Source organism: Sciurus carolinensis, chromosome 12, assembly GCF_902686445.1.
Source record: "Sciurus carolinensis chromosome 12, mSciCar1.2, whole genome shotgun sequence".
Lineage (NCBI taxonomy): Eukaryota > Metazoa > Chordata > Mammalia > Rodentia > Sciuridae > Sciurus > Sciurus carolinensis.
The window spans coordinates 88,780,822-88,807,705 of NC_062224.1; the positions used below are offsets into that span (position 1 = coordinate 88,780,822).

At 33.4% G+C, this 26,884-nt stretch overlaps 1 protein-coding gene across 4 annotated transcripts in view; it reads right to left on the reverse strand.

Annotated features, from left to right (window-relative positions):
• The window catches only part of Nek7 (NIMA related kinase 7), a 141,516-nt gene that overhangs the window by 26,131 nt on the left and 88,501 nt on the right, over positions 1–26,884 (reverse strand). For all 4 annotated transcript variants that reach the window (XM_047520724.1, XM_047520720.1, XM_047520719.1 and 1 more), the window contains 4 exons: positions 23,516–23,578; positions 21,797–21,907; positions 8,064–8,172; positions 7,309–7,416 (listed from right to left, as the gene is read on the reverse strand). In XM_047520724.1, coding sequence (XP_047376680.1) covers positions 7,309–7,416; positions 8,064–8,172; positions 21,797–21,907; positions 23,516–23,578 — 391 coding nt within the window. The remainder of the gene's footprint in view (positions 1–7,308; positions 7,417–8,063; positions 8,173–21,796; positions 21,908–23,515; positions 23,579–26,884) is intronic.

Consider the following 26,884-nt stretch of genomic DNA (forward strand, 5'->3'; position numbering starts at 1 on the left):
AACTTTTGCAAATTTTTTAAATGCCAAAGCACCTGTTCAAAAAACATGACATTTCAAGGATGTAACCTTCCATTATAAATCTGACTTTCAAACAATTTCAGTGTAATCTGGCTTTTGGACACATGACTTCTGAGATGTCAAGCCCATTACAGTAGTGTGATAGGCAGAAATCTGTGATCTTTGCCCCTGCGTGTTACACTTGTTTGTTATGGTACAGTGCAAAAGGGACTTTGCAGAGGTAAGGCTATGGACCTTAAAACAGATTCTCCCTGGTGACTGATCAGAAATACCACAGAAGGGCAGGGGAGATGCGACTTTACTTGCCCTCGCTGGCTTTGAAAATGGAGGAGGAAGGGAGCCCAGAACCAAGGAATGGAGGCATCCTTGAAGCTGAGAATGGACCTGACAGCCAGTAAGGAAACAGGGATCTCAACATCAAAAAACTGAATTCTGCCACCAACCTAAATAGATGGGAGTCCTGTGGATATCTTCAGTTTAGCTCAAGGTGCACCATGTTGGACTTTTAAGTCACTAAATTTGTGGTAACTTAAGGCAGCAATAGAAAATGAATACTAATGTGTTCATGATTCATGCAATGTATGCGAGAATGGGGCATTCAATTCATGTACTGAGGATATACTCCAAAATGAGAAGCACACTAGTCACTGTGTAGGTACAGAAAAAAAAAAAGTTATATGGTTCAAAAAATGTTTGACCTTCAAGAGCTCAATGCATCATTTTGGGATGGAGTATGTTTATTAGTTTCCCATTTTTTATTTGGGGGATGTGGTACAGGTGGGGAAGGGGTGACGAAGCCAATGCACTCATGTTATGAAGAAAAATATGGTAAATAATGTTTATGGGCAATAATTACAGTCTTTTACAATTTAAATAAATTCTGTTTTGGTCTCTAACTGATATAGCTCTAAACTACAGAATCACACCTACCTTGAAGGCTTAAATTGGAGATGCAGCATAGAAAATGATTAATATGCTATGTAGCAGTTAGTGTAGAGTTAATATTTGAAGCCTGAAAAGCAAATGTTTATTATGTTTAAATTGACCAAAAAAAGATCCTTATAAGGGACAACTGTAGATACACTGATCCAGAAAAAAGTCACCAGGGATGAACACTCTAGTGAATGTCATGAATCATTCTAGTTTTAAAAATAATCTCTATTCAGACTTTCCCAATTTGGAAAGATAAATTCTGTAAGACTGCATATGGCTCTCAATTAGCTCATTCCCATTAAGAGTTAATTCCCCTTCGGTTGCAATAGCTACAAATGTCACAAAAATAAGAATACAAACATTAAGCAGAGAACTAAATGAGGTATTTTTCCTTTATCACAGGCACATGGTCAATTCATTGTTTCTGGTTCTCTTTCTGGACACAGAGATTTCCCTGCCCCAATGAGGTCACCATTGCCATGAAGCTTATTTTGGAAATAAAATGTGAATGGAAGTAATGCGTGTTACATTCAAGCCCAAGGATCTAGTTAAGAGTCAGTGATTCTCCATGCTCTCTGCTCTTGGGATCACAAAAATGTATGTTGATATGAAGGTAACACAAGACAGAAGCTGCTTGATATGCAAAGTCACCACACTGAGGAAGGGCAGCTGTCCTAATGACTAACAGGGGCCCACAGCTGACACTGGGTGGCAAGAGACATAATGTGCTTTAGTGCTAAACAACAGAGGATTAGTTTTTGTTATTTCTTTTTGTAATGATCTAACATATTAATACATTAAATTCACCCTTTTTGTGTAGCCTGTCTCTAAAACCCTGTTCATTTAATATTTATTGAGCTTCTACTATGTACAATGCTGTCTTCTAAGTATCTGGAACATCTCAGGGAACCAAAACCATGATTTTTATCATGAATTTTACATTTTATCTAGGGGAGAGCCAATAAATGCTAAGTATAATTAAATTACACAGCATGTTAAAAGATTAAGTCTCAAGGAAAAACATTACAACAGGCTAAGGATCTGGAGTTCTTGGGGTAGGCTGGGAGTGGGAATGGAGGGTCAGGTGTAGTACTAAAGACAGTGATCTGAGTTCCTAATCTGTATCATCCATTCTACCCATTATAGAAGATAAATGAAGATAAATGGGCTTTAAAACTTACTTGAAATCATAAAATGCTATATATTTTTCATTATTATTGATATTTAGTAGCAACAGAGGATTCCTCTGGGTCATTATTATCAGAAATATGAGTAGTTTGATATGATTTGACTAGAGATCACAATGTGTATGTGCATTATATAAAAATTGTTCTGTGTTTAAATATTTAAAGATGAAAATAATTAATTTCATAGCAAGTTGCCTATAGGTTAGATATATTCGCTGAAAGGAGACTTCAAAGTATGTAAAGAAATGTAAGAAAAGTATATTCTAGCTCTTATAACATAAGAGTTTAGATTACTGTATTCCAAAGGTTTAGTGAAGTTTTAGTTTTCCATTTAGAAGAGTCACTTCTTTGGAAATATTAGCTAAAGTTGCTGGTAGAATGGTCATAAATATAGATTTCAATATCTACAGGTCTATTTTCTATTTCTGAACCCTGAAAGAACAAGAGAGCAATCTGTGCTTTTATATGTAGGCTCCAAAGCAGTGCAACAAAGCAGAATAAGGTAACCACAAATTGAATAACAAATTTAGAAAACAGAGCAGGAGAAAATATCGTAAGGTACTGACACAATGGGAAAATGTGTGGGAGGGGAAACCATCTTTCAGTTATGTAGCCCGTTGGCCTGTTTCATTCCCTCTACTCTAAAATGGTAAGACTCCTGTGCCTAATTCACATGTATCTGTAAGGATCATGGGGATTAATGACTTGCAAACTATGCACCTGCAGAAGCACAGGGAACACTATAAATGACTAATTTATGTTTGACCACCTGAACCAACTCCATAGCACATCAGGAGAATGTCTAAAATGACACTCAGATTTTAAGTAAATGAAATAGCATGAAAACACTGAAAACTAGACAAATGACTTCCAAATTGCAGGCCATGCAACCCATTAAAGAGTTGTGAAATCAATTTAGTGTGTTGCAACCAGTATTAATTTCAGTAAAATGGAATAGACGCTACCAGAATGTACTGCAATTGTAATGGAAAACACCGTTGTATGAAACTTCTGCCTCAGTTATACATGATTATTTTCCAAAGTGTCACAATATAAGGAGTGATCCTCAAAAATTTTGAAAGCTACTGATCTAGACTATCAGAAAGCTGGACTCAAAGGAGAGCTGTATCTTTATTAATTTTAAGGTTGTAGATACAGATAACAAGTTTTCTAAGTTTAACAATATGAAACCAAAGAAGGAAAAATTCATAGGTATATGTACAGTATTCTGCCCAAATCAATACAAAAACACCAAATGGAAGTCTAAACATTAAGTCCATGGGGGAGGGAGTAGGGAACAAAAATCTGTCTATATCATAGGTTAGAGCAGTGATAAACTTTGCTGTACAGGCTTCAGTTCTGGGTAGTATGTAGTGAGAGACACTCAGAAGGAAAGTGCAGAGTCTGAGGACACACAAGAACCTGAAATAGTAGACAATACCAGGCATGCTTAATTTGAAGCTGATGAAGTCCATGACGGCTGTCTTCAACCCAGATTGTAGTGTTCTTTACATCACAACCTTGCAAAAGCTTGCCATTTTGCTAGGAATCCAGTAAGTTCCTCCTGAATCTGGCCCCTTTCTGTATCTTCTCCAGCAAACCTACAGCAGGCAAAGCTTACTCTGTCTGTATCCAACCCTTGTAGGAAATTTTCTTTAGTCAGTCTGAGACATTTGCTGGGTCCTATTTATAGCTGCATCTTTTGCATCCTCTGAATCTCAGTTCAAACATCACCTCAGAGAGGCCAGTCCCCCGTTGCACCTTCTACAGTAGTCCTCCTAGTCCTTCTCTTACATATTGCCAACAAATAATGCCATTCATTTATTTCTTACCACCACAAGGTAAATTACCTGAAGACAAAGATTTATTTTGCTATGGCTGTCTTCCTTGTCCCTAGAATAGCATCTGCATTGGTGTTAAAGCTATTTTTTGAATGAATCAATTATTTAACACAATAAATTGTTCATGGAGAACTCCTCCCCTTTCTACATCGACATTGTCAACTTTACAGAAGCAACTTAATTGGTTAGGGATTTAATAGGAGTTAAGGGACAAACAAGAATGGTTATCACCCACATTTCTATTTTTATAAATTCAGAAACCAAATTTTAGAAAAGTTAATGGCTTGACCGAGGAAGGACCTACAACGCAATAAACACACAAATCCAGGTATTCTCCATTCTTTCCTGAACATCAAGCAGCAGCATTTCATGTTCAAAACAATGAAAAAACATGGGCTGGCATATGATAAGGAAAGGAGACAAAGTCAATGAGTGGAAAGTTAGGGGACACCCAACTCTAGAGAGTATGATATTCATGAGGCAATAGAACCATCCAAAGATTCAGGTAAAAGTAACATAACCAGATGACTTAGAGGAAGATAATCCATGAAAATACACAGATTGGACTTAAAGGAAAAAACAGTATATTCCTATTCCCCAATTACTTCATATTTATGAATTAACAAAGTAGGATGGAAAGTAGAGATGTGAGACAATGTATATGATGGTAGCGGGCAGAATAAGAGAGTCCCCCTGAGGTGTTTCCTTTCCTCTCTCCTAATTTTCAGGACCTGAACATGGTTTGAACATCCAGCAACATCAGATTTAGTATTTGTAATTTAATCTTGCATTCAAGGAACCAATACTGTGTTCATATTTTGCAGAATTGGTTCTGAAAACTGGTAATGTGGCCATCTATACAAGCTTATTGGCTATAGAACATATGGCAAAACAGTTTATTACATGTTGATTTATCATAGAATGAAATAAGATGAAAAATAGACAACTGAAAAACAAAAAATACAAAATATTCTGGAAGTGCATATTCCTACTGAAGAATCAAAATAAGGTAAAATGGTATCAAATTTTTGAAGAAAATATTTTGGGGAAAAATTATAAATGTATAAACTACAAGATACTAAACTTGTATCCTGACATTTTTAAATTCCTAGAAACATCTTTTAAAAAGGTAAATGAAATCTGACTTGAAGATAGGCTTCCTTTAAATTAAAACTCAGATTTTTCTTCATGAACTGCATCTTATTTGCATTAAAATTTAAACCTGTTTTATGAAAAATCATGCCCTTCAGATTTTATACTTAGTAAAACCAGATAAGATCCAACAGACAATAAAACGTCACTTTTTAATAACAAAATTAATCTGTATAGGTGGGCACATTTTCAACTATTTTAATGGCTCTAAGAACCTGACTTAAATCTGCTATTAAAATAATAACATGGGAGGCTAAACATGAAAATTAGGGCTACCTTGTCAAAAATAAATATGTCAGGCTTTCCTTGTGATTTTATTCAAATTCGCTAGTAGAGAAGTTTTCTTGACCCTTTAAATAGAATTTTTTATGTTGGGTTCTTCGGACCCAATAAAACCTTTTGAACTTTAGTAATCTGGAGTTCAAACTTAAATTCTTGGTATTCAATGCACTTTGCTTAGTGGACTTTCATTTCAAACCACCAAAATCTTCACTTTGCATAGAATAAAAGCAGGAATAAAACTGTCATTTTAAAGATTTTTCCCCCTCATGATATGCAAAACTACAAAGACTTGTGAAAGAAGTTTACCAGTTATTCACCCATCAAAAGAAACATTCTTTTTATTCACTGGATATACTTCGGGTGTCTTATATAATTACAGGACCCTGAGTTGATTTGTTAATGAATTATTAAATCTAATCTTACTCTCTCTGTCAAATAATTTGAACTAGCACATCATCTAATTTGGAAATGCATGTTTGCAAATCCTTTTTAGAACTTTTGCAAGAGGCAATGTCAGTCAGACTAAAGAACTCGATTTCCAGCTGCATCCTTAAGGTTATAGATGATTACAGCACACTCAGTCTGCAAAACAGTATTTAAACAATACACATGGGTGTGCATGTGCAACTGTGTTTATGCATACTTATAACCTGGCATTTCTGACATTTCAATCAGGTAAAGAACCAAGTGAAACATTATCTTTACCAGTAATAAATGGCACTAGCTTGGAACAGTCCAAGATTTTCTTCACAGAAATTCTCTACTATTTATATTGCAAAAATTATAGCTTCCCAAACAAATCTTTATGAAAATGTAAAATTCATTTCTTATGGAATTTGATATGCAATTTTCAAATTCAGAAAACATAGTACATAAATATAAAATGAAATGGCATTAGTGTGAAATTATATTTCCTCAAAGAACTTGACAAAATTAAAATTTGCACAATGACTGTTGACTAGGTGCCTATTTATGTGCCAGATACTGTTCAAGATATAGAAAAATGATAGATTTAAGGCCACATAGAACCTTAGTAACAAGGCCAGAAAATCTTTAGTCAGTTCATTTCACTACTTTGCTTTTTTGTGCAAGTCACTGGTTACTTACCAGGTCATTTTAAAGTTTTTTTAAAAAAGACTTTTGATAAAATTACAGTAACAAAGATGGGCTCCATTAAATTAAACCCAACTTATTTTTTGCCATCATTTCATCATTTTATCTGTGCCTTGTATTTACAAGGAGAAAATATGATTTGAAGAGTCTTAAGAGAATCTGTCACTTCAAGTTGCTCAACAAAAAATATTTCTTCCCAGGAATCACTATTGTTTCTAAACTGCACAACTTTCTCTTCATTGTTAATGTGTTAGAGTTACATTCGGTTCTATTTTAGGTACAAAGGACACTTCTATATTAACTGTTAACTCTAGAAGGAATAAAGTACATATATTTCATCCACTTTACAATCTAAGGGAATATTTTCCTCATTTGCCACAGACCCTGTTTAGGTTTTCCCCGACTGCTGTAATCACAACCATTCTGTAAATTTACAAATTATCACATGGAATATTTTTGAATGGTCAGGTAAAGTCCTCTTCCAACATAGTTTATTCATCACATTATTTTACTACTATAAGGAACGCTCCAAGGTAACAGTAAAAATCAGGTTTATCAGCATTTTTTAATTCAGTGCCTGCCTGAGGTCAAGTTAACAGAAGTATCCACCTGTCATGTGAAAGGAACCATACCTAATAGAAAGCTGGTATCTGCTCAGGACCTGATGATTTTTTTAAAGTTCTAATAAGAACATAAAAGCTGACACAAAATTGGTACTTCTGTCATTTTTTAACCGTGAAAAAAAAACAAAAGCAACGGAATGAAATTATATTGTCTCTTACCTAAAGAATGTGCAGCTGTGGTTTTGGAGCTGAAAAATCGACCAAGCCCAAGATCTCCAAGTTTTACCACTCCAGTGGCTGTAATGAACACATTCGCTGGTTTTATATCTGTGAATAAATGGACAGGGTGAAAGATGATGTAACTTTAGGAATTTTAAAGGGATAATTTTCATGGTAGAATTTATCTTGAACATGAAAGTTTAAACCAATCACTTTATTTTGAATCGGTGTGATATATACTGACATTTCAAAGTTCTCAATCCTCTGAGAATGATCAATATAGCATAATGAAGATTAAAGTACATTTTGTTTCCTATTTTCAAAATACTTGTTATGAATTTCAAAGCACAAAAGTGTCCTTTTTATACCAATTTTAAATGATAAACCAACATTGTGCTTAGAGACATTAAAGTTTTCAAAAATCAATGGATCAGTTACTTAACGATATAACTTTAACACACCCTGCCCTGCCAACTGACTGATATATACTGTTTAATTGAAGAGGAAAAACAAAATCTTTAGCATATTCAACTATTCTCCTCCATCTTTTTCTTTGCCAACATAACTGTAAGATACTAAAAAATCAAGCAAAAAACTTTTTTCAATTTTAAAATGTGGGCTGTAAAGATTTATAATTCTAATTAAATTATAACTTGGAAATAAATTACCTGAGAAAGCATAATACTATGCAGTGGAAGACATTAAATTGTTCAATGATTTGTATTAAAATATTAAAAGTTTTTAATGATTTTTACCTCTATGCATGACTCTTCGAGAATGCATGTGTTCCAATGCACTGCAGAGCTGAACAAAGTACTTCCATACAGTTCTCTCAGGAATTAATCTCTTCTGTTTCTTAAAATGCTTTTTAAAAAATTAAAAATTAAAGTTAAATTTCTTAAAACTGATGTCTAACATGCAAAAATCTGTATGTCAGAAAAACACCTGCTTTAATCTACCTACTATCAACAAAAAAGCATGATTTTAAGAATAGATTTGGTTTCTTCTGATTATACCTAAGGTTAGCACAAACCATGTAATACCACATTTCTGTAATGTCCAACTATTCCCCAAATTAACATCTACATAAAATAATTTGTCTTAAAAGGGAAGTTGTCAAATATGATTTTTAGAAAAGCCAGAATAAAAACGTCTAGAAATCCAAAGGTAATTATATTCATCAAGGCTATTCTTCTCCTGGCAGAGGTTTTACTATGGAATTCTTTTTAAATATTGAACCACCCTAGTGATTTGAAGTATCACAATTTATTAAAAATTAAATAAAAGGGATTTATGTAAAGTTTCCATGAATATTTCTATTGAACATTGCAAGGCAAACTTGTACTCTGCTTTGATTGAATGAAACTAAAATCCATGGAAACAAAATCTTGTGGCAAAAAGCTGAAAGCACCAATCATCAACTTGGGCATCAATGGCATTTAAGAGGGCGATTACTAAATTAATGCCAAAAATAAGGGTACACATTTATGCTGCTTTTTCTATGTTAAAGTTAAGACAATATTAATACACCCATTCAAGAGCAGTTTAGTTCAGGCACTATATAAAATCACTTTCTATTTGATTTTTATAGATTATCAACATGAATAGTGGATTTATATATACTTAGTCAAATTTAAAAGTTCTTTAATGCATTTTGAGAAATCTAATGTGACTTTGTTACTGCGTATGGAGAAACAATATTAGAGAAAATTCAAAATAACTACTAAATTTTTACACCTGTGACCAGTTGAGGGCAGGCTGAAAGAAAAAGCAGTACAAGGAAATCTTCTGTGACCCTACTTCATACTTAGGAAAAGATATATTTACTGTCTCATTTGCACTCAACATACCAAAGCATAAATCTTTAAAGAAAAATGAATAATTTTTATTATAACACGTTTATGGAAGTTATTAGAAATTTCAATAGCTATGGCATCAGTAGCATTATATCCTAAGAAGCAAATCAGGGTTTTACTAGAATATTGAAAAACTCCCATGTTTCAGTATGAAGTCTTTTAATTGCAGACTGTGTCAACATCAGTTTTCATTCGAAGGGGGCAATGCTACAAAATCAGTTCTTTACACATAATTTTCTTTCAGACTTGGAATGAATCCAAATAAAGCCTGTATATGTGCTCTCCCCAATGCTAGATTAGCATATCAGAGGACTGTTTGATGTCAACAGGAAGATGGGGACCAGGTTTCTTTTCATTCAGAAATAAATATACCATTTCATGTAAGCATCAGACCATGAAAGAAAAATTTTATGCTTTAAAATAGATTCTAAAATCATAATTAACATGGCACTTCACATTTTAAACACCATTATTAAAAATTAAGTCATATACAAAAGGGATAATAAAAAAATTGCCCTGAAGGTGCACATTAGGGAACATATTAGAATAAGATGACCAGGATCTCTAAGTTTTTATATTCTTCAAGATTATATCTTTGAACAAATTTAAAATAATAAATTGAGGTCAATATAATGTTAGCTAAATAGAATGACCTGGCGAGATTTAAATGTTCAATGCAGCAGCAGGCCACTGAAGAATGGTATCATAAATTTGACTGTCAAAGGCAATTTGATTATGTCACTAGTATCTACCAGGTTTTTTTGTGGGCTTAAACATATGTGGTTTTTCAAATGTTCCCTTAGTATGTTTTTTTGTTTTTGAGAAAACCAACACTTATAATAAAAACATCCTGTCTGTTCTGATGGTGGCACTGTTGGCTACCTCTTAGGAAGATGAACAGCAAAAAGCAATAGAAATTGAATTCATTTTAATACTGGTAAGATTTATAGTGACATTACAAAGCCAAAACTTGTATAATGCCAAAGTATTACAAAACAAAAAGCCGCCTTTTAAAACATTCTAATGAACACATCTTTCAGATTTTAGTTCGCTAGCCAAATAGTACAGTTTCAAAAATACTATTTTCTCCTGAAAAAAAATGAGTGTTATATTCAGCTCTCGGTGAGAAAAAAATCTAATGCCAACATATAAAAGCTAAAAATTTCCCATGTAAGATTTTAAAAAAGCAATAAATAATGTAACAAATTTATAAAGCTTAGTAATAAAGATTGTTATGGCACCTTTTCCATGTTTATGCTCTAATACATAACATTTTCATACCTCAAAGTTTATAAACAGTTACACAGATCACTTAGATATAACTTTGGTGTTTTTTTTTAGAAAGTTAGTCTTGAAATACTCTTTAAAAACTATTTCCTACCTCCATTAATATTATTCAAATAAACACCGAATACTATTCAAAAGTCGTCTGTAACAAAAAGTTAATCAATTTACGTACAAAACATTTACAGACACCAAATTGTCACATACAAAAAAATTTAGCTGAAAATCTAGCATACCTGCTAAAACACACTTACATCCCTGAGATTTGTATTAAGATGCTAGATGATACAAGATGCTCCCATTCAAAGATTTTTAGGAAAACTCATTTCAATTGCCATACCTTTCCTTTCAAATCACAACATATTAAATTCCCAAGATCAAATCCATTTATATAACTGACTCTGAAGAGCTAAAAAGCATTCTTTGGACTCAGCTTGGTAACTTGGTCCCTGTATTCCAGTCACTACCAGTTCAGGTAGAACATATACTGCTTATTTCTGTTTTGTAATTTAACATCCTTAATAACTCACTAGAAGAGCTTCAAAGATATTATGCAGCAAAAATTCATCAAGAGAATGATTTTGATTTACAAAAAATATCAGTTGTATATAAAAATATTTAAGCCTACAGTTGGCAAGTTACTCTTTAAGGAAAAAGTTTCAGGCAAAACATTTGAAACCATCAGAGCCAGCTTCGTGGGCATGTAGTCGTGCAGGTCCTGCACCTGGTTTAACACCCTCTTATTGTCTTCCTAAGATTCATAGTAAGTTTTTAATGAAGGGACCCACAATTATGTAGCTAATACTTGGAAGCTATACCAAACATCCTTTAGAAATGCACTGCTGTGGTTAAAAATATGCAAATGAAAATAAACGTGATATTTGTATGCAAAGCATTTTGAAAAGGATTAGAAAAAAATTAACTGATTAGAAATAATGAAGTTGTTAGAGAACTAGAATACAGGTACCAGATGTTCTCCATCCTTTAACAAGAGGAAGTAATTGATTTATGTTAAATATAAGGAAACATTTCCTGCTTGGGATTGCTGTCAAATGTTTAAATGTGTCAGTAACATGGCCCATATTCATCTTTTAATAATAGCCTGATTATGAAGTTTGACATTAACTACTTGTGTGACCTTGAAGAAGACACTTAACTGTGCTGGGTCTCGGTTTCTTTCCTCACTATATTAACAGAGTTTAGAAATGATCTATGAAGTCTTCATCTCTCATCTGTTTTTCTGCAAGCCCAGTTACTAATGAAACAAATGTGTCTGCTGAATATATTTTCACACTTTAAAATAATTTACTGGTTTGTTCTATCATTCATATTTCCAGTTATAAAAACAGAAATCTGTGTTTCTCATTGGTTCACTCACTACTATAAATGGTCTTCACATGAGACAACAGGTAGTTTCAGTTCTTTGTTATCGACTTGTAATGAGGTCATTTTACCATCAGAAGGGATGTTCCCAAACACATCTTTGAAATAACTGCAAATGTACTTTTATAAAAATACATTATAAAAACCAAATCATTGCAGAGAGACTGTTGATATAAAAGGATGCATCTGAAAATGTTAACTGTTCTATGATTTTTAATATGATCTTTCTGGAAATATTCCTCTGAAGGCACCAAGTATAGACAGACTGAACTATAAATATTTGCTATATACAATTCTGGGTAAATAATGTGCAGAATATATCTCAATTAGAATTTTGGTATAATAATATTCAATGTGTGATTATTTTCATTCTTGGCAATCTGAATAAAACTCTTAATAACTTACATTGATTTGGAAGGTATGAAATAGATTGGGCCTGGCAGCCAAAGGATCACTAAAAATGCCTACTACTAGCATTTTATTTTATTTACTTTGATGAAATATTTCCCATCCAAACTCTACTAGTCTTCCTGTAATGTTGGGAAGTCCATTAACAAGTGCTATTTCTAAACAATTTAAAAGACTACATATGTGATCAGTTCCACAAAGTCACAATCATATATTAATTGTATTAATGGAAGCCAAAAGTATATTTCATTTTATGGTTGAAAATATTTAAAAAAATTTAAATGAGCCTTAAGGAGGGGGCGGGGGAACCTAAACTATTTAGCAAAAAAAGATAATTAAGCACTCTTAAAGTCAATCTTTCCCCTAAAAGAAACTGGTATGAACAAGTTTCTGAACACTGGTATGAACAAGTATAAGAATATCAAGGAAACTTATTCAGGATATTAAAGAAATCAAAGACCAATAAGTTACACGAAGGCATTAGTATTACTACAAGGAATGGTCACTGCATTACTGGGATGTGAATAATTATTAGGAGATGCTTCCTTGTAACTAAAGAGAATGAGAAAATGCTTGGAAATATTTCACGTTCTCCTTTTCTACATCAGTACTAGGATAAAGTGCGAGTATAAAAAATCTTTAGGACAATGTAAAAGATCACAAATGAAAATATTTGCCTTTTAAATAAATTCTGTGTTGCTGTGTTAGACCAGACAACATAAGATATTCAGAAAGTTCTTTTAATTTTTACTAAACACAGAACAAATAGTAAAAGTCTCTCAACAGAAAAGAAAATAAGACACTGAACCTAATGGAGTCTGCATCCCTGTCTTAATTTTCAAGGATCTCATTTGAAGATAATAATGCTCTAAAGTGGCCTTTACAAATCAACTAACCTCATGGGTAACACATTCTGGTAGCTATAGACAATTATCTTCTGTATTTTATTTATTTATTTATTTGTGCTGGGGATTGAACCCAGGGCCTTGTGCATGAGAGGCAAGCACTCTACCAACTGAGCTATATCCCCACCCCAACAATTATCTTCTAAAGACAAAGTTTTAGCATAACATTTTAGTCATACTCAGAACTACAAAAGGGTCATAATGGTATATAATTTTCAATCTGCTAAATTCTATATTGCTTCACTATTTACCTGTGACATTGTTTCCATAAAAATTCTATATAGTAAACCAAATACACATATGATAAACTTATGATACAGATGTACAAGCACATACAGAGGCACCTAAATACATATCTTTTTTTTTTTTAATAGTGCTACTAATTGGTAACCTTCAGACTGCAGAATAATTCTAAATATTCAATAGAGAGCACATTGCATATGGGGTCACTGGAAATTCTCACTGCTAACATGGGCTGTACACTTTAGTCAGAGGCTGGAATGGAAAGTGTGGGTATTCTGGCAAACAATACATCAGAGTTACTGAAGATAGATGGTACTGCTGGGAAGCTTTTAGTACTTTTAAGAACCAAATGTCAAGAGTGTAAAAGATATTTCAAAGTAATTTAATTTTTAATATAATTTCTAAATTTGTATAAGCAAAATAAAAATGTCTTCAATGTAAAAAACCTAAGTAGGGAAGCAAGACTTACAAATTATAATATTTGAAGATAACAATTATCTTCAAAACATGGTTATTTTTCAAATATATTTGATATTTATCAGTCTGGGGTAAGCAGAATTTTAAGATGTATCTAATTTCTCCCAAATTCCCAAGTCCTAGAGTATAATTCCTCTTGAGTATGAGTTGGGGATATGAATATATGATTCCCCAGATTAGACTGTGTCATAAGGCAAAAAGGATCTTGAAACTGTAATTAAGGTTCCTATTAATCAGATGGGATATTATCCTTCTGACTTAATCAGTTGGGCCCTTCCAAGAAGGGGGAAACATTTAAAGTCAGAAAGACTCTCTGCTGGCCTTATAGGAGCACAATACCAGACTGGGCAGAGGGCCATGTGGCTGATGGCCTCTAGAAACAGCATGGCTCCCAGTTGACAAATAAGATAGGGAGTGAGATTACACAACTTCCAGGGACTGAATTCTCACAGCCATCAGTGAACATGGAAGCCCCTGAATCTCAGCTCCCAGATGCAGTGAGCAGCTTGTATTTCAAACTTCTAAGACCTTGAGCAGGGAACCTGTCAACCAGTACCCAGACTCCTGACCCACAGAAATTGAGATATTTGTTTTTAAGCTAATAAGTGATTTGCTATGCAGCAACAGAAACTAATAAGGAATGCTTCTGAACACATTCACTTTACCTGTGTAAAGAGTTTTGAGGTTCCTACAAAGTTAAAGGGAATGACACACAAGTGGTAACAGTGTAGAAACAAAGTTGATAATCCAAGAAGATAGCCTATTAAAAAATATATTAAAAATAAGAGCTTCAATTAATTATTTGGAAAAATGCTAAGCTCCTGGCAGAAAATATTCATTTAAATTATATTGCATATTTCACTAAAAACTTTAAGAGGGAAGGGGAAGTGCTGGGGAGTAATATTGGTCAAATTATATTGTTGTGTGCATGAATATGTAACAAATCCCATCATTATGTACAAATAAAATGCACCAATAAAAAAAACTTATAAGAATCATACTCACTCATTCTTAGCCACTGTGATATGATATATTCTTTTGAAAGGTAATTTCTGAGTCCCCTACCAAGAGATTTACTACATCAGGTTGTATTTTATTTTACTGATATTCTAGCAAAATAATGGTTTTTGAAAGTAGAAATGAATGCATTTGTGATTTTTCTGTCTCAAATTGACTTTCTAATCCTTTGAAATATAGACACCTAATTTTTTCAAAACTTTATGAAAATTTAAAACATTTTAGTAACATTTCCACTCATGAGTTTAAATAAAATTCTTGTTTATTTTTGAGAATAGTCTCATTTCTTCTACATTTGAGACTCCATCACCATGTTTCCTGATATTGGAACAGTGAAATGAACAGTCTGAGGCTCACTACAAAATAAAGCATGTATTTGTTCAAATTTAGACCAAAGTAAGGAAAATACATAGCATGTAAGCACAAAATAATCGAAATCAAACTGCTTTGTAAGAATCTATTTTTCTTTAAGATTCTGATTACAGATAATGAAACATATGATGAAAAATTCCAGGTTTCCTTTTATCTTAAAACTCATCCGGGACGTATTTCATCTGACCACAGCCTCAGGTATTCCTTTGTCACTAATTAGAGAAATACTGAATATTTCAACTATAAATTGCTTAATTATATTTGTCAGCCTGTTCTAAGCCAATTAATTATTTACTTGTAAAAATCTTTGATGCAATGTTATCCAGAGGTTCATTTCTGGAATACAGACCAGAAGCTATATTTCCTGTTCTACCCCAATTAAGCTGAAGACTTGAGAGTGAAATATGTTGTTGAGATACACAATGATTTACAATACTCCCCACTATAAAGAAATGAATCATGTTCTTTACAGTTCAACCCTTTACTGCTGTCCTTTACAAAGTGTTAAGGTGCTGTCAAGTTCCTTCACAGAAGCAGCTCCTATGATATTTTTTTCCTAAAGTAGCCTTTTTTTTAATAAAATATTGCTTATAGAACTAATAAGGGTATTTAGAAAACGATTTCAGAATTTCTTGGTTGGATCCTCTGGAAAAACAACAAACTTCCTCTAATAGAACACAGTCTTGTCTGATGCCAGTACATCATTCACTATCTTTACAACTCTGCATGACACTGGAGTATAAAGCAGTAGGAAACTGCAGTGACTGCTATACAACCAAACATCACCTACTGGCCCCTAGAAAACAGAAGCATAAAAGAACCAATTCTTATATACACATTCTTCACATAGTTAGTGAGCTCCTATTGGCCAGGCACCTCTCCAGAAACTAAAGACAGCCTGGTGAGCAAAGCAGACATGGTCATTCTCAAGAGGGCCTTAAGTCTAATGGAAATACATCAATAAAATAATCACACAAATAACTACAAGATTACATTACTCAGTGCCATGAAAGGAGGACACTCCAAGAATATCTACAACATAAAACCATGAAAGGAAAAGGCTTGAAGTGATACCTAAGAGACAAACTGAAGGATAAATAGATATAAACTTGGCAAAGAATGCAGAAGAGCATTCCAGACAAAAAAAAAAAAAAAAAAAACTGCACACATGAAGGCCATGAAGAAGGGAAAAATAAGACACATTCAAGGAACTGAAAGGTCCATGTGCCAAAGCACAAGAAGTAAGATAGGGACTAGAGTCTGCAGCAAATATCTGCTAAGCAGTCACTCTGCTAGGCACTTGGGATATGTGAGTACACAAAACAGATCAGGATTCCTCCTTTAGGCAACTTACCTTCTGTATTACACATGGTTTGGTAAATTCTGTCAAATATTTTAATGTTCACTGAGAAGCCCCTTTCAAGAAAACAGGTGTTCCTTTGGTTACCCCGCCCCTGCCCCCCATCAAAAAAAAAGGTAATGGAGAAATAGACTTGAGAAATGGGTACTAAATGTTGGGAGATTAATTAAAAGGCTCTAACTCCGCAAGTGAGAGATGATTTACTTCTCACTATAAGGAGAGAAATGGAACTGGGTGGAGAAATTTGAAATTCATGTAGAAAAAAACCAGAACTGGTTAAGATGGAAAATGGGAGGTGAGAGAAATAACAGAGTCCTTGTTTCCAGTGTGAGCTCTAGAGGGACCTGCACTGAGTCTTGAGTTAGGAAATGCTGGAGGAAGGTTTTCTGAAAGGAAGATCATGAATTTGTTTACAGACATGTTCAGTTATATGGATTCAAATTTTAAAGAGAATTTTCTGCTACAGATAAAATATTGGGAATCAACGAGAGTATAGGGAGTTATTGAAACCATGGGCTTGAACACTATCAGTTACAAGGTGAATGCAAAACAAACCAATAAGCCATAGACATTTAAAACTTCATTAAAGTTGAGAAGAAAAGAATGATTCAAAGAAGGCAAGTCTCTAGAAAATTAAGAAAACCAACACGCTTTGGTTCTCAGTCAGTGAAAGAGTACTTTAAGAAGGGAATGAAAAAGAGTCCAATGCTATTGAGAGGTCAAATGGAATGAGACTGAAGGAAGTTCACTGGATTTCGTTTAAGAGAAACAGTGCAGTAGGCTAGAAACATGATCTGGAGTAAGTGTGAAGAAAAAAGACTATGGTAACTGAAGGAACAGGCAGGAGAGTTGAGGTAGTAATAGTACGGTTTTCTCAGACAATTCATTCAAGATGGCAACACTCTGCCTCTAGACTACTTAATGCCCCTCTTTAATTTTTCTCCATGGCATCAACATGTGGCATACCATATGCTTGATTTACTTTTCATTTAATTTTACTTCACCAGTACAAGGCAAATTTCTTGAATAAGGGACATGTGCATGTGTATGTGTGAACATACTTAAGATCCATGACCTAATCATATTTAAATGACAAAAGAGATCCAAAAGATGTCCAACTGAAGTTAAAAATACAGGACTGAAAATGAATAATGATAAAGTTTAAAGTTTGAGGAAATGGAGAAAAAAAGGATAAAGAACCCAGGTGGAGAGAAAGATAGCAATTCCTCCTGTGGAAGAATATGGCAACAGAAAAGAAATAGAATAACAGACAGAGGTTGATCTAGAAGACTGGGTCATGGGAAAGTAGAAGTGAGGTAATTCTTGTCTGATAACTTCTCTGAAATTGAATGTATGAGGTCATCTGCAGGGGAACGGTAGATTTTGTATGATGCAAGGAGGGGAAAAAAGGAGCAATAATTAGAGATTTAAAGAAAATCAGATAGTATACATGTATCAGACATATTTGGACACAGGTGTGTGCATTTTTTATACACACACACACACACACATATATATACACACACATATATTAATTGATCCTCATTGTACTATAAGACAAGTATCGCTAACCCAATTTTATGGATGTGGCAATTGTAGCTCTATCATTTTAAGATTGGGTTAACTAAATCAAGGATTTATCCTAGTTTTAGCTGCCTTTCATAAACGCCCAGTATAATACATACTTCTCCTTTATATAACTTATTACAATTGAAGTTAAAGTTTTCTGTAAGTTTTAGTTAAATGACTATCTTTCCTGCTAGACAATGAGTTCCAGGATGGCAAAAACCATGGGTCTGGCACAGAGTATAAATATCCAATAATGAAATAGTTTCTTTTAAAAATCCACAATTGATATAATTATTTGAGAGTAATTGACATAACAAATAGGGTAGGTATAGTTATATTTATGTACACAAGATTTTATACTTGAACTTATTCTAAGATGATAATAATCCACTTGCCTATTAATAAAGCAATAATTAAACTGATGAGTCTGAGAAAGAAAACATTTTAGTATGTGTGTGTGTGTGTGTGTATATATATATATATATATATATATATATATACACATTATTTTTTTTTGTACTTAAGGGGGAGAGAGAGAATGTACATAAAGACAAAAAATAAAGTTGGGAAGGTTTTATGCACATATAGTGCTACCTGTGAGACCTGGAAATGAAGGAGGAAAGGAACTTCACCACTTGAGGAAACTAATGTAGGACAAGAGGGCCTTTCATTTAAAAAGTAGCTTAAAAAATGGAGAAAAAGGCCATAATCATACGAACTACTGAGATGCAACAATCCTTTTAAAAAAATTAATCTTACCTGAGAAAGAACTAGGAGACACCTTCAGGTCAGATTCTTTCAAGTTACTACATTACTCTTTTTCAATTCAATTAGGTATTTGGTTCCACATAGAAGAGACAACCAGGGTCTGAAAATAGCATTCTCTTGAGAAAACTACTTGAACCAAGTAAAACTTTGATTGTTTAAGATCCACAAGTATGATAGTTTGACCTCCCATCTTTTGAAGAGCTCTAAAGGACCTAGGAAACTGACCCAAAATGTCTTATACCTTGACTAGGCAAAAACTGATAGAACCTAAAATAAAGTATAGGATAATTAAAAGCTCATACAATGAGTTCTAGAGAGAAAGGAGGAAGGATATTACTAATTCTGCAAGGAAGATCCACTCCAGTAGCCAAAGTACATTAAGTTGCTATATAAGCTTACAACTTATTGGGAATCAGTTGATAGACTTAATTCAAAAATATCTCCCCCCACCAAACACTCCTTAATATGACAGACACCTTCACATTTCAATCAGAAACCTTGGGTATTCCAAAGATATAGTTAATTCCACAACAGTAAGTTACTACTCACTGACAACACAGTATTCTGTTGTTCTATCTTGCTGACAAAATTTAACCCTCTTTCCCAGTGCATTATTTTGTAATTAAATAACTCTCACATGTGAAGGTTTAAGCAAAGAATTTTATATTAGTTGTACTTTTTTATAAGGACTATTTAGTTTTATGTTTCATATAGACAGTTACTTTGTGAAATTTTGCATATTTTATTCGCATTTTTTAAAAATCATAAATATAATTTTTATTTAATTTGCAAAGACATGTTGGTTGAGCTAGTGGTATATAGTCACTAAAGAAGAAAATTAGATAACTGGTTAGCAGTGATTTCTTCTACCTATGGAACTTTAAACATGGTCAACTTGATAACAATTTGGCTGATAAGAATAACATTACCTTATTTTTATGTAGTACTTTAAGTTATGAAAGTACTCTGGAAAACTGTCTTCATCTTACAGATGAGGAAACTAAGATTAAGAGAATTTAAGTGACAAGAGAGTTTAGGTGGCTGATATTGAACCCACATTCAAGAGCAGAGTTCTTGACTACTGAAGGCCTTGATCAGAAAACATGTGCTTTGTAATGAAGTGCAAATTGTGCATATATCAACATTTTTCTAGGGAGAAGGTGAAGGACTTTCATCTAATTTTCAAAGGAATTCTGTGAAATAAAAATCTTTAAAGGACATTAAAGAAAAACACATGGATGTTTGCATCAAAGCTAATTTAAAAAACATCAGTTTTGCTATTTACTAGTAATGATATTTATCTTCTCAAGATGTCAAGTTTCCCTCTCAGAAGACTTGTGAAGATTAAATAAGATAATACACATAAAGTAACAGTTTTTAAAAATCTCTTTATAATAATTCCATGTAGATTACTAGTTACACTCTAGTATCTACTCAAATTTAATGTACAAACTGACAATGCCTGGACAATACACCAAAATAGAATTTTAACCCCAAAAATGCAGTAACTTGTCCAAGAAACCTATACTTCACAATAAACAATTCAGAAAGCCAGTCAGACTTGTAGGAAGCCATATCACTATCTCCAGTAATAATCCAAAGGCTAAATAACTTCTCTAACAACCAGTCCAAAATGGCAAGTCACTTACAGTTCCCCTAATTGTGTCCCTGCTTCCAACTAGAACCAACCAGTCATCTATGATGGCTTCCTTCTAGAAAGCCTGACTTTGTTTTCCCATGCCAACAGCCTCCTATCAAGGCACCTGTAGTCATCTTTCTTCCTCTCTATAAAGCTTTCACTCCTCTGCATGCCTTTAAGTCTCCACCACATGTAAGTGACAATGGCTGAGTCCCTTAGTACAAGCTCTAAATAAATGGACTTTGCTTTTCTCATTTAGTTGTTCTTGTTTCCATACTGATCAGCTCATCTTCCATGATAATAGAAGTCTAACTGGGCACTTGGCCAGAGGACTGCAGACTATCTACTCTAGCCTATCTTGGAGCTAAATATGTTAGAAACCTAATTCTGACCAAGGGAATGAAGCGAAAATGCAGTGCGGCAGTTCTGAGGAGTAGCTTCAAGACACAGTCAGCAAATCCCATTTGCTTCCTCAAGCCTAGGGTGACTTGATGAGCTAGAAATCAGATTTAATAGATCTGAGCCACATTAGTCCCAGATATATATGCAACATAAGGAATAACAATAGCCTCTGTCATCTACAGTTGTATGTGTGAGAAACTAAGTTCATAATAAATACTAATAATTACAACAATCTTAGTAGGTTTTATTATTGTTTTAGAAAATGTGGCACAGTGAAGTTATTTAACTTGTTCAAGAACCAGCATTTTTAAAGCTATTCTTACTTTGGGGTTTCTATTACTTACAGTTGAATGTGAAGCCAATTAATATGACCTTAGAAAAGAAAGCTAACTCTTAAGCAGTCAGATCAGGGTGTTTGATGAGTCCCTCCCAGAAACAGGTCAGGGTGCTCTAGAATCATTCTATCCTGTTTCCTGATGCTTAGACACACAGGATCAAAGATGGGCTGCTCAAAGTCAAGGTGTGAAATGGAATTTTAGCTGACAGAAGATCAGTATGTTGACCTATTTTCATTTTGTTTTTGGAGTTTCCGGATACTGAAGGATTCAAATGTATATTTCACCAGGTAAGCCAGCCTCCAAATCATTACCATCACTATCACCAACCATTCACTTCCCATCTACCCTATGTTAAGTATGCACTGAGGTCTTTCAAGTATCAAATATGCCTGTTTAACAACTCTGAGGGGGGAAAAACAAAAAACAAAAAACAAAACTTTAAGACAATTTTTTGAAAAAATCCTTACCTTTATCATTCTGGATAGATCACCAGCATCTGCCAATTCCAAAACTATGTTTAGTTCATTATCTTCAATGAATGATGCATAATATTTAATAACATTTGGATGGTTGAGTTGCTGAGGCAAAGGAAAAAAACAAATTTTAACTTCCAAAGAGTAACTTGTTTTGTAATGTAAGAATAATTTAGCTACTACAATTTAAATTACAGAAATCTTAAAATGACAGCATAGTTTTCTTGAATCTAGTAAATTTTAAATATCATTTATCAAAAGTAAAACTAGATATGGATTAATTTTATTTCAATATTCAGAAATTATAAACTTAAAACTTTTAAAAGTACTTCTATGCCAATTAGGTATATGAATAGATGCAATAAGTTAAGAACTAAATTATCCATTGCCAAAAATTATATCCTTCAAAATGAGAACTGTTACTAAGAACATTTAGTATAAATCAAGTATTTCTTATTCCTATTTTGAAGTTGGGGTTGGTTCTAATGTAACTGTAGCCAGCACCAAAACAAAACTAGTATTTACTAATATGTACTACACTATATCTTAATGTCACTATTATATCAAATAATACAAATTTATAGAATTTATCCATGTGAGCTGATTCGCCAAATCATAAGAAAAATATAACCTGATATACAAATTAGTCTATATGCATTTGCAATCCTTTTGTTCAATCCTAAAATAAGTTAACACATGACAAATCATTTCTCAATTAAAAACAATAGGTAAGGCAGGCACGATGGTGCATGCCTATAAGCCCAGCAGCTCAGGAGGTTGAGGCAGGAGGATCTCAAGTTGAAAGCCAGCCTCAGCAAAAGCAAGGTGCTAAGCAACTTAGTGAGATCCTGTTTCAAAATAAAAAATAGGACTAGGGACGTGGCTCAGTGGTTGAGTGCCCCTGAGTTCAATCCCTGATACCCACACCCCCCAAACAAGAATAAGAATAGGTAAATTTCTTCAAGTTTTTCCTCCAATATTTTCTAGAATGTTATTGGCCTAATAAAAGTGTATATTCATTTAAAGCAGTTACTTTATGAGCCAAGAAATAACTACAATCAACTCAAGAGTAAGAAAGCATAGTTTTGACTTATCTTTTTGGATAAAGCCTGTTTAAGGCACTAACAAAATGGCTGCATAAAAAAACATTCAAGTCTTAAGTAAAAATTAAAATATAAACCACAACTTTTCATAAAGAAACTTGATTAGAAAAAAAGCGATGCACTGAAACTGAAATCTGTCATATTCTTAAGTAGATGAAATAATAAACTATGAATTCCTGACATACTCTTTATATTCATCCATTTTAAATCTGCAAAAAGATTAAGAAATGTTACTTTAAAATGTGTAAACCTTTTGATTAGTCTGTATTCTTAATATAACATCTTGAAATAATACTAATAAGCATTTATGTTACTTAACCTTTAGAATATGTCTAGTTGTGATGATCCAGAAACAATTTCTTTATGGTTCATGCTCAATTATCCATTCTCTATTTTGAAAAGGCTGCTTCCACCAAATGTTCTGATTAAATTATTTTACAATAAATCCAGAAGACAGCTACATGTTTCTATATGCTGACACTCTAACAAACTTTACTTAAAATCTGTGTGGCACAGGTAAGTCTTAAAACTCTTTTTGCTTGTAACATTTTAATAAATCACTTTATCAACAAGTTGAGTTAAGCCCATAAGTTCATGGTTTATTATTTACCTTCAGGAGATCTATTTCTTTGATGCAATCAGCACGTGCTTTCGCATCCATTAAATCAAATATCTAAAAATAGAATACAGAATTATTTAACAAAACATATGGTTCAAGTTACCGTGTAAATTCATTATAACACTACACATACACAAGAAACTTTTATTAGTATTTAGTCACTGTGAAGAACTGAAGGTGCTTTATTAGCCTATTATCAATAAAGCTTACATTCTTCCCTTAAAAGGCAATTGGTAGTAAAACTGGAAAAAGAGAACAGTTGGACATCTACTGACACTCAGGTCTTCAAATGAAGAGAATGAATGCTATACTCAAATAGTTAACATACTGATCAGTTAATATGTGCTAAATGTATTTCATGAACTACCTCATCTAATTCTCATTTAATCCTTATAAAGACAGTATTCCCATTTTTCAGATGAAGAAAAGGAGACTTAAAAACTTAGAGACTAATCAAAGGTCACACAGTTAACTGAACAAGTAGAATTTATTCTGTTACCTAACTAAAACCCAAGTTTGAACAGATCATGTCTACGAAATCCAACACATGCATTCTGTTGTTTAAAATGACAGTTTTTACACATAAAAGCAATCTGGAGGTAAGAGTCTAGAGTCAGCAGAGATTTGGAGTTCTGTTTTGTGATTGCATCACTATCAGAACTCCACTTCACTACATGTCCCAAATGTCTTCTCAAGTTCCCACCATCAAGTTTGTGACCCAGAAAGCTAGAAAGAGGAAATGTGACAGGAAGTGCACCTTCCCTTTGAGAACACATCCCTGGAGCTCAAGCCTGGCTCCTCTGCCTATGCACCACTGGCCACAGCTTAATCACTTAGGATCTCAGGCTCCAAGCATCCAGTTGACCACTGCAGGTTCTACTGTAGAAGCAGAGCACTGTAGAAGTAGGAATGTAGGAGAACACAGAAAACTGACAGATTTATTTTCCCATAGAAAAACTTTAAACTCATGCCTTCCTTCTCAACTACTTAGAATTGTTTATAATTTTGAGAAGACCTTGCAGTTTTCCTTGGGTAGCAGGGTATAGACAGAGAGGAAGATTAAGTAGTGTTATTACAATATTTCTGTGAATTAAACATTTAATTCACCTAGTAACAATAGCACTTTATTTAAATGATGGGGACAGCTTATATAAAGGGACAAGTAAGTATTTGGAAAAGATTCACGTAAGTACTCTCAATGATCCAAATTGAAAGTGGGAATATTTGCCAAACAAAATTCACATCCCCAAATCTCTCATATTTTTACTGTTCTCATCTGATGGCAGTCCTAAAATTTCATTCTCAGTACATATTTTTTATTACATGTACTTTTGTTGTAACCAACTTTGTGAGAAGAAAGTGTGTCATCAGTAAGTTTCAAAAAAAGGACAAAAAAAAGCTATACAATATTGTTAAAATTAGACAACTATATTTAACATCTGGTCCTGAGTACTTAAGTAACACTCATGTAATTTGATGTATTGGATAATTATGAGAGTTAGTTTATACAGGAAAGAAAACTGGAATACTTCTATGCATTTCCTAGCAACTGCTTCAATCTAAACAAATACCTGTTGTTTAAAGAGGCAATAGTTGAAAACTGCCACTAACACCTACTTTTGAACAGGAATTTCCCTCCCCTCTACTCTATTGATCTTTTTGCTATATTTTTTTTAAATCAGTATCTTATGGATAGGCATGACCATGAGATTCACTGTGGTATATTCATATAAGTACACAGAAAACTTAGGTCAGATTCATTCCACTGTTAGTCCCTTATCCTGTCCTCCTCCCTCCCTGTCAATAGTCTATTCCACTATCTTCTATTTTGATGGAATCCCCACCCAATTCAGCTCTCCTTTTTCCCGGTATTTTGGACTAACTTCTGTATAGCACAGAAAACATTCAACTTTTGACTTTTGGGGTCTGGCTTATTTCACTTAGCAGGATAATCTCCAGTTCCCTCTGTTTACCAGCAAATGACATTATTTTTTCACTCTTCTTTATGGCTAATACTCCACTGAGTATGTATACCCCATATTCTATATCCCTTCATATGTTGAAGGGCACATAGGTTGATACAAACTTTCATAGTACATGCATTCTTTATGAGGTGATATAGCTTGTGGGTAAAGATTGGTTGTCTGAGAAGGATAACAAAATTTTACTCTTAAATCTAAAGCACAGATACATACACAGTACTTAAAAAGACTAAATGTGATTTCTTATGTGTGGGGGGGTGATAATTGGAAAAATGTCTTTTAAAGTCCCTGGAAAGATCATAATAAATTTAAGGTCAAGAAATATTTATCTAATGTGAAAACAAAAAATAATGCAATCAAAGGGTTATTTTGTATATCTCTGAAAACAAATCTCGAATGTGTGGGGGGGAAATTAAGCAATATAACATACTGCAAAAATATCTGAATAAGTCAATATTGCAAACTGATTAAAACCTTTGTAACAAATATTTAATGATATTTTCAGTCAATACCTTGATCAAGTTTTTCTAATTAAAATAACCAATATGTACCAGGAAAAGTAGGTGTGTAACCCAAAAAAGTGGTATGATCCAAGTCTTGGTTAGGGAAGGAAGAAATGAACACCAACCAGTGAGTACTGATCTCTCTACATGTGTTGCTTTACTCTTTACCACAATCTTAGCAGAGAGTTAGTGCCAGTTCCAAGAGAGATGAGGACAGAGACTCATAAAGTTAAATAATATGCTTATTGCCATACATCTAGTAAGTACCAGAACTGGGACTTGAAGTCAGGTTTTCCTTTTTCAGCTCCAATGGTCCAGACTGCTGTGAAGTCTAACACATACACTACCAATGAGTACTGAAACACATGCAAAGTGTAACATCAGAAACCTGAAGAAGGAATTCCCATATGGAGAAGGTGTAATATTAAAGCTGGAAAGAATAAAAGAATTCTAACCAGACAGAAATAACAGATACCATGTGCATAAAAGTAAACATGAAATAAGAGTATATAATTACTTATTATAATGGTAATTTTTGCTGGATATCATTTTTAATTTGAAGATGTACAAGGTTGTAATACTTCATGTAAAAAAAATCATGTATAGAGTAGAATGGTCACTAGGTGTGAGGAAAGGGAAAAGTCACCAAAATACAGTTACATAAAAGGAATAAATTTTAATGTTTTACAATATAGTAGGTAGTTCATAACAATTCATTAGTTTTTTTTTTTTTTCTTTTTTTGGGGGGGGTGTCAAGCATCTTTTCATGCTTTCGTATATCCTCTTTGGACAAATGTCTGACACCTTTTGTCCATTTTAAATTTTTCTCAACATTTTTAATTGGTGGTTTATAGTTGTGCATATTGATGGAATTT